The sequence below is a fragment of the Lissotriton vulgaris genome, chromosome 2_1, assembly GCF_964263255.1.
Source record: "Lissotriton vulgaris chromosome 2_1, aLisVul1.2, whole genome shotgun sequence".
Taxonomy (NCBI): domain Eukaryota; kingdom Metazoa; phylum Chordata; class Amphibia; order Caudata; family Salamandridae; genus Lissotriton; species Lissotriton vulgaris.
The window spans coordinates 1968811946-1968828275 of NC_141687.1; the positions used below are offsets into that span (position 1 = coordinate 1968811946).

The 16330-nt window shown below is 42.5% G+C and overlaps 2 protein-coding genes across 2 annotated transcripts in view; one reads left to right on the forward strand and one right to left on the reverse strand.

The window, feature by feature from the left end:
* Window positions 1-499: 499 nt before the first annotated feature.
* On the reverse strand, window positions 500-1693 carry XRCC4 (X-ray repair cross complementing 4). Its single transcript, XM_086958168.1, has one exon. It carries the CDS (start codon window positions 1562-1564, stop codon window positions 551-553), a length of 1014 nt encoding a protein of 337 aa, XP_086814294.1. The 5' UTR covers window positions 1565-1693; the 3' UTR covers window positions 500-550.
* A 53-nt stretch (window positions 1694-1746) lies between these two features.
* The window catches only part of HDDC3 (HD domain containing 3), a 114040-nt gene continuing 99456 nt past the window's right edge, over window positions 1747-16330 (forward strand). The window contains exon 1 of the mRNA XM_086958169.1: window positions 1747-1993. Coding sequence (XP_086814295.1) covers window positions 1882-1993 — 112 coding nt within the window. The 5' untranslated portion in view covers window positions 1747-1881. The remainder of the gene's footprint in view (window positions 1994-16330) is intronic.

The window sequence follows — 16330 nt, forward strand, 5'->3', positions numbered from 1 at the left end:
AAGCAGTAAAGACCTAAAAATGCAGAAAACTGGTTTGATCTGACCCACGGAAGGATCTTTCTATTTAACAATATACCACCTTTTCAACTTCAACACACAAATATTATGGCCAGGTGAACTGTGCTTTACCCTGCCAATGTTTAACTTGCATCGGTTTTGAATTTCTGCACGTTTACAATACTTCAAGGAGCTCAGAGGGTCCCCTATTCCATATACTGAAGCCATACATATCAAAACTGATAGAGGTTTCCTCAAAATCTTTCACCGTCTGCTCTTTCTGCCTTGATTTCAGACATCCTCTATCCCCTCCCCCTGCCCTTCTAAATCCTTGACCCTATACTCCTTAATAGCAATGTTTACATCTGCTTCTTTCCCACTCCATCCCAAATTTCGCTATCTTGGTGCACGTTCTTCTTTTCATCATCTCAAAGCATTCAAGTGGCTGAAAGGCAGTATTCTGATTCCAGGCAAAAAAACTCCAAAAATAAATGTGACTTGCTTTTTAGTAATCATTATTCAATTTATTATCAAAATATACGCAATCAACAAATTACATGTCATTGAACAGATCATCTGGATCTTCAGTGCTTTCCATTACCTCCAACGACCTTTTTCCTGAGGAGGGTTTTTTGACGGCTTTCTCTGGCGGAACCGGATAACTCCTTTGCTTCTGTTGAACCACGTTTTTTTGTGTGGCACATGAAGCTTCTTGGTCAAGATTTTTTTTGACCCGATGTCTCCGTTTTCTGGTTGGAGCAACATCCGGAACATCATCTGTGCTGCTGAGAAGTGAATAGCGTCTTGACAAAGTATCCGTTGCCACCGTTTCTACTGTGGAGCGTTGAGTCTCGTTCTTGTTTTCCTCATCGGTGCTCATGTCATAGTCATCGTTATTTCCTTTTGTGGTTAGAGGCGCTTCTGAAACATTCCTATCAAGTTTTTCTAGCGCTTCTTTCAATTTATCCTGTAAGCTTCTGATCTTGGCTTTTTTCTCATTAAGAACCAGGGTGAACCTTGTGTAGAGATCCTGCTCCAGTTCTTCTTTTAAACATACCCATGCTTCCAATTGCCCTTGCATGTCAGTCCAGTCACTGAGGACCCGGTTGTTTTCTCTTTGCAAGTGCTCATTTTGCTCGCGCAAGGCTACAGAGTCATTGAGGCAGTAGCTGATCAAGTCAGTTACAACTCCAACTGGGTTCGGGACATTTCTTAATTTCAATGATCCAAGTCTGAACACAACGTCTTTCAGGTTTTTATCATATGAAAAAATGTAGCAATCGTCTTCCACGTCATCTTTAGAGAAATCAAAAACATACTTGCTAGTCTGTGCTGATCCCGTAATCAGCGCTTTCTTCAGTTCGTCAACATACTTTCCCCGTTCCATTTCCATGTCGGCAGCATCTTTCGACACCTCCTCGTTAGACACTTTCCCAGACCATGCTGATAGGCCATCGCTGAGAATCACTGCGAATCCGAAGCCTATTTCTTTTTCCCATGAAATTTGCAAGAAATGCGGTTTGTCCGGTTGAGAAAGCACACAAATCTGTCTCACAGTCTTCGCCATATCGGAGATTTTTAGCTACACTTGTTAGGGCGTCCAATTATTGAAGTAGTCCCCAGTCTACTGAAAGAGCTATAACACAAATTCAGCAAGTCTCTTGTTAGCGTCCATGGTGTTTTATGAAATTCACTTCCGTGTTATAGGACAGGGAGATACAGCGCCTGCGCAAACAATCGCCCAGTCACCGTGAGCAGCCACTTGGATCGAAAGCGAAAGTAACACGCAACATTGGCAGCCCCAGCCTTGGCGCATTTTGTTGCTACATGAACGTTGATCGGCTGTAAGTTCACTACATCTGCCAGGTCGTTTAAGAAGGAAGTATGACCTCGGATGTTGGATCGTTGTTAGAAGCAGTGAATTTCGCTGCCCGAAAACACAAACGGCAGCGCCGCAAGGATCCGGAGAAGACGCCCTATATTAATCACCCTATAGGTGAGCGAACGAACCCTGCTACTTGTTTGTACCATACCCTTTCTCAGTCTGTCTTCCATTTCGTGCTCATGTGTCCTTGTGTTCTCTGGAGTACATTTAAAGTTGGTACTACAAACGCAAACAAGCAGGGTTGATTTCGTAGCATGTAACCGGTTACCATAGCTGCCAAGGTTTCAGATTGCTGATGTGTGACATTTTCATAGTTTCAGTGTACCTATGAGTGACATTCACGACTAAATGTGTGACACTTCGAGTGACACTTTCTCACGACCAAAATCATGCACCGAAGTACATGGAACAGACAAATATCAGAAATTGCAGCCATTTGAGCAAAGAGGGACTCTAACTCTGCAGCAGGCACTTTTAAACATATTATGTCTAAATAATCAGCTCCCTCCGCCCTAACCTCAACGCCATTTGTTGCTGAACCACAAGTAACAAAGGGATCTCTGTGACAAAAGCAGCAAGCCACTGAGCTATCCACATAGTGACCAGTGAAACCAGTCAAGGACATGGAAATGGAAAACCTTGCACTAGCAACTCCTCAACGTGTCCCAGATGGCAAGATATAATGAAGGCAAACATGTGCCCCAACATTTGCTGTACCTGAAAAAAGCCTTCTCGTAAAATGCCCTTAGGTTACATAACTTAATCACCAGAAAAACCCAGAAGTTCGTCGCACAATGAAAAAAACGAAAGGGTCTGTTCTGCTAACATTATGGTCAGTGCAAACTTGGTGAAGGCTTACACTAGCTATACTACGTGATTGCACACGCATGCCTTCCAACTATCACTCATCAGGTGTGACGCTCACGCATTTCAGTGTGGTTTTTCGCATCACCGCACTGAAATGCATTGTCACGCATTTAATGCCACTCGCCAGCTGCGCCACCGGCGGCACATGTGCACTTGTGTGCCGGCTCTGCTCCGAGACAAGCAGCCAGCAGCTGCTTGCTGGGGCTCAGTAAGTTCATAACTAGTTAAAGATGATCTGATCTCAGCTGAGAGTGCAATGTAACAAAGTCTGCCCAGCCAGGCTGCTGCATATTAATTCCTGCAGCGCCGTGCGGTGACACACTGCTACAATGTTTCATTTACATTTTTGCGGTTTCCCCGCGGTGCGACTGTGAAGATCAGCCTGATTTCACGGGACCCGGTCAGGTTGTGTGCTAGTACGCGACGGCAGCGCAGTGGACAGTCATCACATCCTGTCTGTCTGAGCAGGGAGTTCAGTTTCTTGAGGGAGGGAGATGGCTGCTTGCTAAATTTGCCACGCAGCCCGCAAACCATTAATGGCTCTCGCAGCTTCCTGCTGCAGCTCGCACCGGCCCAAGCCTGGCCGCAGTGTGCTGTCAGCTGCTGCACCCTGCCAAATTCAAGTCATGCTGCAGTCGAGGGACACAAAGGAAGGAGTCAGTGAACCGCGTTCCACCAGCCTCCAGGACAGTCTGTCACTGGACAGTCCTGCTCAGCACTCACTGAACAGCCTGGACAGCTCGCATCTAAATTAGAGAATGTGAGTGATAAAAAAAAAAACGTTTGCATTAACTTTCATTTGTGATAACTGAACATCGAATGAGTAGTGCTGCACCACGTGTCGCCCGTTTTGTTTGCTAAATGTCAATTGAGGAATTTAAATACTTCCTCCCAGCTTCATGTGTAGTCATAGTATGCTAAGTTCACAGTCGGAGTAGACAGCTGTTCAAGCGAGGAAAGAATAATCTACTCTGGACAATCCCCACGGAGACCTGGCAGAGAGGGCCAGGGGTCACAGCGAGAGCTGTTTTCACTGCTCTCGCCCCCCTCCTACTGCAACCAGCTTGCCAGTTCGGATTAACTCTGTAAGGCTCCCACAACAGCAACTACACGTTCCTCCTCCTTGTGTGCATAGCTGCCAAGGTTTCAGATGGCTATGTGTGACATTTTCATAATTTCTGTGTAATTATGAGTGACATTTCACCGACTATGAGTGACAATTCCTTGCGCGCAAAATCAAGCAATGAAAATGAGGGAATCATAAATATCAGAAATTACACCTATTTAAGCAATGAGATGGTCTTTAGGATAATGTGTTCAAACACACGTAGTTAAGCTAAAAGGGTGTGGATCAGACAGGTGACCAAAAACTCTAAAAAGTGATAAAACAGGCAATTGACTTTCTCCATCTATGCATGAAGGATCGGGAAAAACATCCCTGTATCTATCAGGACTGCCTCAACACTGCTCCAACTGAGGACAGAGTTGTAGATGCACCTTTTTAAAGATCAAGACAGCACAGTGCAGTAATATTACGTCTCCTCACAGAACCCAGGTACCTCTCCCATCGCTCGCTGACTGTACTCGTGCCTTTGACCCTGTCCAGCACTCCACTTGTCTTGGTTTGTGCTATTAAAATAGCACATACTTTGAATAATCTCCCTTCACAGACATAGAACTTCAGAGTACTCTACATGCACAGGTGCAAAAAGCAAACGTGTTTGCTTAGTCATATATGGCAACTACTAACTAGAATATTATAAGCAGAGAAGCAATGTTAAATACAATAATCAAATAAAACAATATTTTTATTTAAAAAGTAGCACTACATATCTGGATAACAATGTTGGAGTTATTTTAAAATAGTAATGTATTATCAATGCACGCTTAAACAAATGAAAAAAGTTAAAGTGCTCTTGTACCTCAAGGAATGTGAGCCATTCTACAGGCGAGAATCAGACCGGCTGCCGTTACAGCCCTGTCTGTGGTTGTTTCTCTTATATTTTTCTATTTATCTGCGATCATTCTTGTACCCGAACTCGGTTCTAACAGTGCGCCTTCTTCTCCATAAACTGGAGTAAATCGCAATTATTCATTCTTAGTGGGGTCGCCCCACTTCTCCCGTGCAACTGCCCTATCCAAATAGCTACGGATGGGTTTAAGTATTTGGGGATATTTATTTCCTTGGACCCCGCGATCCGATATGCTAGGAATCTGCCCCCTCCCCCTGGTCCGGCTGCGTAGCGCTGTGGCCGGTTGGAAGAGACTTCCTCTTTCTCTGCTTGGGCGGGCAACTCTTTTTAAAATTATGTCTTTGCCCCGATTTCTTTATGCCTTACAGAATACGGTAGATGTTGTTCCAGCGAGCTACTTTTGGGAGGTTGAGGGATTACAACGTAGTCTGTTGTGGGATGGTAGACCTCGGATAGCGCTAGCTAAACTGACGCTTCCATGGTATAACGGCGGAATTGCACTTCCTGATATCAGGAGATACTATTGGGCTTCGCAGCTAGCCGCCATTAACCTTTGTACTTATGGTTCCCCTACTGATCCTGGGTATGCAATGGATAGATGGCTTCTTCCTGGGGTCTCCTATAGTCGTGCACTGTACGCTAGGTCGGTTGGGAGTTTTTTGACAGGACCAACAAGGCACGCGGTACGGATTTGGCGTGATGCTACCAGCTCTTTGGGATGGAGGGACCGCTTGACGCAGGCTACCCCTCTTTTTGTCTCTGAAAAAGTTGGGCAAGCTTTGGAATACGAAGGGCTTTGACAAGTGGGATCTGATCGGGATCTCTACTGTCGGTGCGATATTGGTTAAGGGGAGGATTAAGACGTTCGAGGAAATGGAATATAGTTGGGGGAAAACGGAGTACTTTCATTATGCGCAGGTTAGGCATGCATTGATGGCGGTACTGCCGGCGCAGGCGGACCTCCCCGAGGCGTCTCCTCTTGAGGACAGAATTTTGGATGGTCACCTGCCTGAGAGGACCATTTCCCTGATTTACAAAGAAACGATTAACCATAGGGCAGATCTCCTGATTGAGCTACGGGACAAATGGTCGAACAATGGTATTGAATTGGATGATGAGGACTGGCAAACTGCGGTCTCCTCACCGAAGGTGGTCGCAATCCCAGCGCGCCTGCGCCCGGTCCAAATGAAAATATTACATAGGATTTATATCACAGGGGCCCGTCTGGTTCGGATGGGACTATCAGAGACTGATTTGTGTAGACAAAATTGCGGCTCTGTGGGTACTTTCCTTCACTTTATTTGGGAGTGTCGCTCTGTGTTCGCTTATTGGAGTGGGATACATGAAGTCATACGAGAGGTTCTGGGAGTGGCGGTGTTCCCAGAAGAACAGAGATGCCTCCTGAATATTTGGGAACCCACGGATCTAAATGTGGCTCAGACCAAGTGGGTAACTTTAGGTAATGTGATAGCGAAGCGAAATATAGTGCAGAGGTGGGAGGCAGAAAGTGTGCTGACGGTTGAAGAGTGAATGGGAAACATGGACTTGTGTATGTTCCGAGAAAAAAACTGTTTATGATGCAAGGGGCCGCCCCCGTAAGTGGACACCTGTTTGGGGACTGTGGAATCGTTATAGGGGTGCCACCTGCAGAAGGGCCCATTGATATTCCTGCCTCGCCGTGATTGTTCATGATTATGTATTGTGTTTCCCGCCTTTCCCCACCCTCTCCTTTTGTCGTATTGTGAGCTATATGGGAGACTGTCTCCCCCGTGTAATGTTATTATTTGCAGAATATTTTGATACCTTGTGTTAATAAAAAGAATTATAAAAAAAACTGTACGCCTTCTTGGAAGCCCTCGCTGCCCATGCCCTTACTTAGCTCCAGCAGTTCCTAGTGGCCCTTGCTGCCTTAACCATGGCTCTGGTGTAAATGTCTGAAAATCCACCTCTTCTCTGCAGACAGAACACAACTGATATGGTGAAAGGCTCAGACTTCCCCTGCTGTACTCTAGCCATCCTCCAGCAGAGATAACGCCTCTGATATAGGAGATGGGCTGACGACACAGAAACGGAGGCTTGGGTACGGGGTGGGGAAGAAGGAGGGAATACATGTTTCATTTATGTGTATTTTTGTATAGCGCGCACATTTATATATATTTTTAGGATGGTTATGAACAGTCACAATGCTAGAATTAAAAAGTAGGTTATAGAGAAGCACTGTCCATTAGTGAAACAATCACTAAGTACAACAGTGAGCTAGTGATATTTGTGAGCAGCATGCACCTGATGATATGGAGCTGGTATCTTTCAATGCCACATGGCGAGTCAGAGTGAGACCGAAAAACAAGCAACAATTGTCAGAAACAACTGACTGCTAAGGTAGTCAGTGTGCACACTTACTTGTGGCTTGGAGAACACTGCAGGGCTGTCATGAGCCAACCAGCCGCAACGATGACTTCCACCTGCACCATGAGCAGAGGCCACAGACCAGGCAGCCTCGAGTCAAGGACTGGCGCAGGTTTTGCATTTTTTTATGGCCTAAGTTCTGCAGCACTCACTGCAGCGCTACGGCTCCAGTGCCTGTTGAGGTGTAGTGTAGTTCCTATATTTCCAATAGGCTCTGCGCATTGGAATAATATATTCAGCAGTGCAGACGTAGGACTGAGGTCAACTAGGTCTCTACTGACTATATTAGACTTAAGGTTTGCCAGCTAGCTCAGAGGTCACTAGAAACTTTCTCGAATAAACGAGGAGGAGTTCAACCTCCCTGGATAGACAAGAAGGGATTAGCGTCCGCCAACCATATAACATGACAACCTTGCTCCCTCAGAATAAGAGTATATCTCTAGAGTCGTGTGAAAACAATAGACAGCTATTTCACTCAGTCAGATGTGCGTACTTAGTTTCACCAGAGTCCAGAGAAAAGAGAGACGGGCGTTTTCAATAAACAATGTAATTTATTGAGCAGTCTTCTTTCTCATGCAAGAGAAATGAATTGCCATAATTGCAATACTTAATGTAAAGTAAAGGGCGTACAGTAAAAAGAGTATTATGAAATAATACTGTAAAAGCATTAATATGGTTTCTTAGCCATAAGATACTTTAAAATGGATAAAATATATACATACATATATACATTGACTAACGTACTCAACTGGTGCTTCTAAAATACGCCTACCCCGGTGTACCTGACCTAAGCCTAATACGTGGAAAGGAGTAAGTAAGTAGCAGTTTAAGTTAAGTTGGTTTTGCCAAGAATCTGACTCAAGAATTCTCTTTAAGGATTTAGTCATCTCCGTACCTGGGTAATAGAATGCAGGATGTCTGGTATCTCTCTTTCAGGACTCGATATCCCAGCAGCCCGCAAAGGTGGCTGAGAACACCGGAGCTGGATTTCTCGGCAGGAGAAAAGACAGCGTCTCTCTCAGTGCGTCAAAGAGGAGGGGCAGCGTCCGTGGGCTCTCGCATCAGCTGGGCTCTCGGGCAAGTAGATAGCTGCTCTGCTCCAAAACCACCACCGTGTGTTTGCTTAAGGCAACGTTGGTATATTTATACCTGAAAGGTGCCGAGTTTGACGTAAGGTTTGGACATAAGACGTCAATAAAGATGTCTTTAAGAACTGACTGTTCCTTTAGTGTTCGCAAGAGTTCAATGACAAATCAAAACAAAAGCAAATGGGGATTTCCCTGGTTGCTGGAGGTTTGGTGTCGAAAGAACTCGTTGTGCTTTCTAGGAATCCAAGGAAGTAGCTTCTGCCGTGTTTTGGACTGCAAGGGCTATTTACTTAAATATGGATCTGATTCTTATGCCATTATAGGGATATTATTGATTATAGCCGTACAAGGGCATAAAATAGCAATATTGATTCGGTTCCTAGATAAAAACACAATACGCACTCCACGATCTAATGTCCATCATTACTAAAACTAAGCAGTAGTAAACATTTAAAGGTGCATGTGTATTCCAACCCACTCAAATACATTTTATGCATTCGAAATGGTGTATGCGAAATACACGAAAATCATTATTGTACTGTACGCTTTTCAAGCAGTGTAATCATTCAGTTAAACATGCTTATATATATTAGCTGAACGATTTGCGAAAATTACACATGAAATGGCTCTTAATACAGAAAAGGAGGTCGAGACCATTCCATCACATATAAATACAGTTGCTGTAAATGTGCTAGAGGCTGAGGTAATATATCGTGTCTAGAGTTCCTAAAAATAGAAGCTCTGTTCTTTTAGAATAGTGCTACTTTAAGCAGAGTACATGTGCCAGAAAAAGGTAAATATTTTGGAAATTCGAAAAAAATATCATAATTTCGTTTTCAGGGGAAAAAATAGTTCCAAATGTTTTCAGTAACTTTTGTTTATCAAAGCTGAAGGCCGAATTCAGAATTCAGGGGAACGCTGTGTGCTCGTTGCTTAAAAAGTTATTCTTTCTGTTCAGGAGAGATTATCATTTCAGACAGACTCGCAAAAAACTGGTCTACGACATCAGGTGAAAGTTCGACCAAGTTTGAAAGTGCCGCAACGGTGCAGTCGTGAGAATGATTACTATCATCGATGTCAGGATCAGCAATGCTCACAGAAGGTCGTACCTGGGTGATGTTGCTCTCATCTCGTACTTCACTGCCACCTAATCGTAGTGGTGAAGTCTTAACGAATGCCGTCATCAGAATGGGTAGCCGCTGAGGATAACATGATGCATGAGCCGTTACAGGACTTAGCAAAGTATCTGTATCCAAAGGGCCTGCTGATGGTAGTGTAAGACAGACGTCCAACACGCATTCTTCTCCGCATAGCATACATCGAAGCACAGGTAGGATGCAATTTTGCCAGATAGGTCTGAATGAAAGAAACCAGGTCATATTCAGATCTCTTAGCCGGGCTAATCCAATGACTTTAGTTATGCGGTCCCGATAGCGTGTAGCTAGGATCGTTTCTTCCATTGTTGCTCGAGTCTTGTCTGCGACTTGGCTTGCCATATCGGAGCAGAAGGGTCAAAAATAAAATTCCTGCTACGAGTCCCAAAAGTAGTGGTAGGCCGCCAAAGACAGAATGGACAAAATTGGGAAAAATGCCCAGAACTGCTTCGAAGAGTGTTAACAGTCCTGAAAAAATTGTCTTAAATATATGTGGGATACCACTGGCACCAGACATATTTAGGATTTGGCTTAGCATTTCTACTAAATGCACGGGGCAATTTGTTGATAAAAGGGTATGTATCTCTGCCGTTGTCCTTGCAACTAGAAGATCATACGTTTCTTTTGATGACGTTAAAGGCACGGTTGTCTGGAAAAGAACAGACTTCATTCTGCTTAAAGTATCCATTCGTATAGAAGAGATATTCAAAGGAGGCCAAATTGTCGCCTCCGTATCTGGAGAGCTGTTTGGATACAATACTTGCATACAGCAAGTGACCATGGAACTAACGCTTACGAGATAGGCTTTCCCTGGCACCATGCCACAACAGCTGTGGTCCATTATTAGAATATAGCTCCCGTTAGAAAGCCGTCTAAAAAATGGCTCTATTTGTGTTGCAGGTGTGCCGTGCTGGTGACATGAAAGGTTATTTGAAGTCCCCTCACAGGCCCCATGTAAATTAATACCTTGGCATAGAAGTATACCGCTTAGTGATTGTTTACAATTGTTACCACTAAGAAATACATTCTGTTTCTTTTCACTATAACATGTGTGTGTGTAAGGCAATTTCCATGATGACTTAATGTACCCTTTACCCAACCTTTCATACTGGCCCGCTGGTATATGTTCTTGGCAGAATTTAAATTGGAAAGTTATCGGAATTGTAATTATTCCTTGTATTATCCATTCAATGACAGGTCTTTCTGACATTGTCAATGGTAATCTCTCAAGTTCTTCAATACTCAGAATCGTATAGTCTGCTCCTTTTTGTGCCAAACTGATTTGTTTATCAGTAAGGTTAAAGATAGAGAATAATGACCTTGTGTTTATCAAACGCCATGGCACGTAGCCTGAACGCAGATTTTGCAACGTCCAGCCTAGCTGTACAATAGAACGTAATTGGGACTGACCGTGTTGTAACATTAATAAGTCCTGATCTATTTTATCGATAGCAGATGATACAACACTGTCCAGTGAATACATTTTGGAGGACAGAGTCATTAACCCATTGTCCACAACAGAAAGTGATTTTTCCAAATTAATACAATCAATTTCTCGTATTTTCTCTGCTGTCTCAATTTGAGTTACTTTCCAAGCTTCGTTGTACGCAGCGTATATACCGGCCGTTATGAAACGTTTTTGACGCTGTTTGCGTGGTCCCATTATGAAATCACGCAAGTCAGCACCGTCTTTAAGTAAAGTCAAGTGTTGCTTAATTTCAGCCAGTGTGGATGTTTGTAGCCATTCAAGGCATAGTTTCCCTACACTGTATGTTGTTACTATCCCTGGATGTTGTCTCTGGGAGTATCTAGGGTCTGGTCATTTTGAACCCCTGTTATTTGTTCAGGAATCTATCTTGACAGTTATTTGTGTCTGTTGGCCAGATTAACCACTTTTTCCAATCAGGATGTGTTCTGTTTTGATGTAAAATATTGGATACGTCTATCTCAACATCTGTAGTGGTATTACTATCAGGTATTGGCTTTGGAATAGACGGTTTGTTTAAGTCTTTAATCTTAGCTAGGCTAAGACAAGTAGTCTGTTGAATAGTGCCATTTAAGAATAATATTTGTTCTGGGATCATGCAGGCTCTAAATAATGCTTCTAAACCTTGGACTTGCCAATTTTTTGTACCCCAGATGGTTTTTGTTTCAATGTTGTTTTTCCAGAAATAAAAACCAAATGTAATCATTTTTTCATAAAATGTTTCAGAATAAATCAATTTAGTATTTGTCAACATTGTTTTTATCCCTGTCTTATTTAACTGTTTAAAATAAAACGTTTCTGCATCACTTGTGTTAAACCCTGAAAAGTATGGGAATGTCTCATAAAATGTTTTTGAACTGCCTTTTGTTGGAGTTGCACAATGTTCCCATTGATTATACTTTAAAACATTTCTAGGTTGAGCAGATTTATGTAAATAGTGATGTGCAAAGTGGTTATAGCAGTACATTTGTTCATAATTCGACGAACCCTGTAAGTAATCATGTTCTGTGAATTTTGCTGACATTACTAAATCTGACATCATATTATTTATGCTTTCAAAGTCCCAATCATCAGCGAATGTATTTGGTTTTACAAAGTCACTTAATGAAACCTTGAACTGATGTGGATATTTCAAGAGTTCAACCGGGCCATAGATATCGTAATCCGTTTTGTCCCAAGCTACCCCACCGGTTATTGGAATGGCTGGGACATTCACTGATGATAGTTCTCTTTTCTCGATGTGAGATGACTTGTGTGGCTTTAGGACCAAGTTAATGTTCTGACTTGCTGTGTCCATTGTACTGTATTCTCCCTCAATGAATTTTCCCAAATAAAGTACCATGATGAGCCAAAGCAGGAAGAAAAGTACACCTAACACAATTTAAAATTCAATCTATGGAGAAATCAGATATGTTTCTTTGAGTTGATGAAAGAGTTCAGTTAATTTGTCTTTGAAGGTTTTTGTTGCTGGCGTTTCTTCAGGTTCGTTCGGATCTTCAGAAAAGTTATCGAAATTGATGAAGTAGCCAGATGCAGTTCTGTCAATTGTTGGAATTGCTTCCGAATTTCCCTTTGTTTTTTCATTTTTCTTTCATTAGCATAGTCTGAGGCTACATCGTTGTAGACAGGTGTGTCTTGACGACCTGTTTCAATTTGGGTTTCAAGAGGCACAAGTTCCATGGCATTGTTGCATAGTCCTTTTTTATTCACTGCAGGTTTATCAAATGTGATTAGTCTCTCAGTTTGAACCTCTTGGATTGTAGCAAATTTTGGTATTCTGCTATTTCTTGTGAGTCCACTGGGCCTACTACTTATTATTGGCCACATGATTGTGGTTTTACCAGGTCGATGGATACAACTCGGTTCTCCTTTTTACCAGCAAGGAGCGGTAGTACAACTGATCTTGTTCCGCTGACAGCTAAGACAGGTACTGCTTTTCAGTAAGAAGGCCCAAATTCATTCTTCACTGCGATCTTCTCTCTGACCAGATCCCCAATCTTTGGAATCCAGACAGGCCTTGCTTGGACAGGTGGTTTATCTTCAGTGGCTGTTGGCTGCTGTTTTAACTTTATGTTGCTCAGGTCTTTTCTTGTTTCATTTAAGTCCTGTAAAACAGCCAAACGATCTTTGATGTCAAAGCATTTTCTTTCTACCACTGAAGTCTGACTATCTAAATCCTGAATATGCATTCTAGTCCCGAACAATAGTTCGTACGGACTGAAACCTTTTAGAGAATTTCTTGGCAGATTGTTAAGACTACATTGGACACTTGTTAAATGTTGGACCCACCCATCACCCGAACCTAATACCCTCGCCGTTATAGATTGCTTTATGTCCTGGTTTTTTCTTTCCACAATCCCATTTCCCTCAGGATGGAAGGGACAAGAGTACCGCAATGCAATGCCCATGCTGGTAATGGCCTCCTTATAAGCTCGAGAGCTAAAAGCAGGAACCTGGTCAGAATGTAGCATGCCAATTGCGTATGTGCCGATAAAGACTAGCAAATCTTCTATGACAGTTCTGGCGTCAGCCGAGCACTGGGGCCTGTATTTTTAAGTGAATCTAGTCTTAAAAAGAAATTAATGGGACGCTGGATTTTACTTATAGATAGCCTTACGCTAACTACAAGAATGGCCATGGCAATACTCCGGTCGGTTCACTACTGCGATCTCTGTTGCAGTTTGGACAGCTCTTTGCAAATTTGTAATGTTGCAGGCTCATCCCCGGCCACCAGTATTCTGATTGTAATTCTTTCAGAGATTCCTTGATCTGTTTGTGCCTCAGACCTTCACCCATGTGTGCGTCTGCTATTAATAAGACTCTCCTGTTCGTGTTTGGAATTACTCTATCCGCCACTCCAGGGGTTCGAGCAAAAGAAACGGAGTTTGCATCAATTATGTATGTATAATTGAGTGGATAGTTCACGGGAAGAGCTGCATAGTCGCCTTTTGAAGACGTTTTTACCGCCAGCACGGTTTCCCCGTCTATGTATTTTTCTGAACGCTTTTTTGTGGCTACGGAAGCCGGTTGAGTTGCTTCCGCTGTGGCTGTATTAGCCAATGAATTTCCTGCAACGTGAACGCCATCACGTTGATGACTCAGTGTATGTATCACGTGAGTCTTTCGTAGTTCTTTCTGTAAAAGAACTACCTGTTCCCAAAGCTTCTTATGCTTTATTGTGGCACCTGTGTCATCTTTGTAATCGTTTTGAACCCAGTTCTGCAAGTCATTATTGTAAGATTTGACGCAGAAATGCGAATCGCACACTATTAGTGTCAGGAATTCACGATCGGCATTTTCAAGCGCCATCTTTAAAGATCTAATTTCAGCTCGCTGAGCCGAACAGTTTCTCAGTGATTCTGTTTTTGTTATTTTTGGTCTGAATTTACCACAGCGCCAGCGACCTTTATCAATCGCGCATGCTGAATTGCAGGATTTATGATCCACATCGTAATGTTGTCCATATAGATTACACAAGAATACTGTTGGAGAGGCAGAATTTCGATTGGCAGAGGATATTCTTCTTCATATTTTAGATCCTTCAGTTTTTTCATGTTCGGGTCAAAATAGTATTTCACGTCTTCTGGAGCAAGAGAATATTCCCACTGTATCCATTTTGGATCTAATGCCACTGTTTTTAGATTAACTGGGCTTAATAACGCCTCAAGGGCTGATTCTGCTGTAAAAACAGCTATTCTTTTGCCTTTGGCTTGAGCTCTTTCTTTTGCTACAGCAGTTTGAACCGCATTTACAATGTTTTCTGTAAGACTGAATGTTTTTTCAGCTTGTGTGTACAAATGTGATTTGTATGCTATTGGTACAGTTTCTCCCTCATTAGAGGTCAGGTACGTGAATCCGCATCTTCCTGGGATGACTCGGATTACAAGGTTGCGTGTGTTGTCGCGAGTTTGTAATTTTGTTTTAGCTAACATGTCTGTTTGCAATGATCTCAAAATTTCTGTGTGTTTCTGAGTCCAATTTATTGGTTTAAAATCAGGTTTTATTAATTCGTAGAGAGGTTTAACCCTCTCTGCATAATTTAGAATGTAAGTTCTTCCGAAATTCAGGAAACCTAGTATTGATTGTAAGTTCTTCAGCGTTTTTGGTGCTTGGAGTACAGCGCACTTCTCTAAGAAGTTGTCTGCTAGGCTTTTGCCTTCACTTGATATTTCATATCCTAAAAACAGGACAGTTAGATGGGCAATTCGTGACTTTTTAAAGTTGAATTTGTAACCCTCTGCTGCGAACCCAAGTATTATGGTGTTCACTCTTTTCAAGTGAGTATCCAGGTCATCATCTGTGAGATAGATATCATCGACATAAGATAATGCCTCATCATCATATGTTTGTAGTAACTCTGTTACCCTTGCTGAGAATAATCCTGGGCTATTCTTGAATCCCTGTGGGAGTCGACAGAAATTTTTTAGTGACCCCATTATTGAGAAAGCGGTTAAATACCTACTTTCAGGTGCAATGTTTTGACAAAAGAATCCATTAGAGATGTCTAATGTTGTTTTGTATTTTTTGCGAACAATGTTGTTCATTAGTGCTGCACTGTGTGAGTTTTGTACAGCAAATGTCTTACAACATGAGTTAAGGTGTCTGTAGTCCAAGACTAGACGATATGAATCGTCTGGTTTGGAGACAGGAAACAAAGGATTGTTCATTTGAGAGGTGCATGTTTCGATCACACCTTGGTATTCAAGTTGATCTTAGATCTCCCTGACTTGTTTTTTAGCTTCTTGCTTAATTGGGTACTGCCTTTGTGCAGTTGGTTGACATTTTAACTGGATTTTGTGAGGAGGAAGTCCTCATCCCATCTTACATGATTTTTATATAATGCAGGTGCTTGAGCTACTGCCTATTTTCTTGCATATATGTATTTTCTATGAATTGGAATATGATTTGAGAAGGCAGGCATAATCATTTCTTCGCCACGAGGGCACTCCCTGACAAACTCTGGTGGCCAGTCTTTCTCAGCTAATAGGATGTCATAGCCTTTTGAATGGTTATCCAAAAACAGACCCCTTACTTTCCTAGTCTTATCTCCCTCTATACGCAATGTCATTTCGTATATTTTATGAGGTTCGCTAACTCTGGTATCTGCAGTTTCCACCTGAATGTATTCATTTGTGTCCACTGTCTCCAGATGATTCATTAGGATCTTGCGAGCTATTGTCACTTCTGCTGCGCTGTCTAGCATTGTCTGGGCCCACTCTCCGTTTTTCAGCTGTGTCCTCAGTATCCTCGGCATGTTTGATTATTTTAATACTGGCTACCTTCTTTCTTGGAAATTGTAATTTTTTACTTTGAGCAGGTTCCTTGTCTTTGGACTCGACGTGCTCTTCCCTGTGTTCTCACCGTCCTCTTCTTTCCGATTTCTGCGAGGAAGTCTGAAAAGATCGAGAGGGACGTGTATCAATATCTTGATATCTATCAGGCTTTTTCAAATTATCCCTATTTCTAAGTTGTAT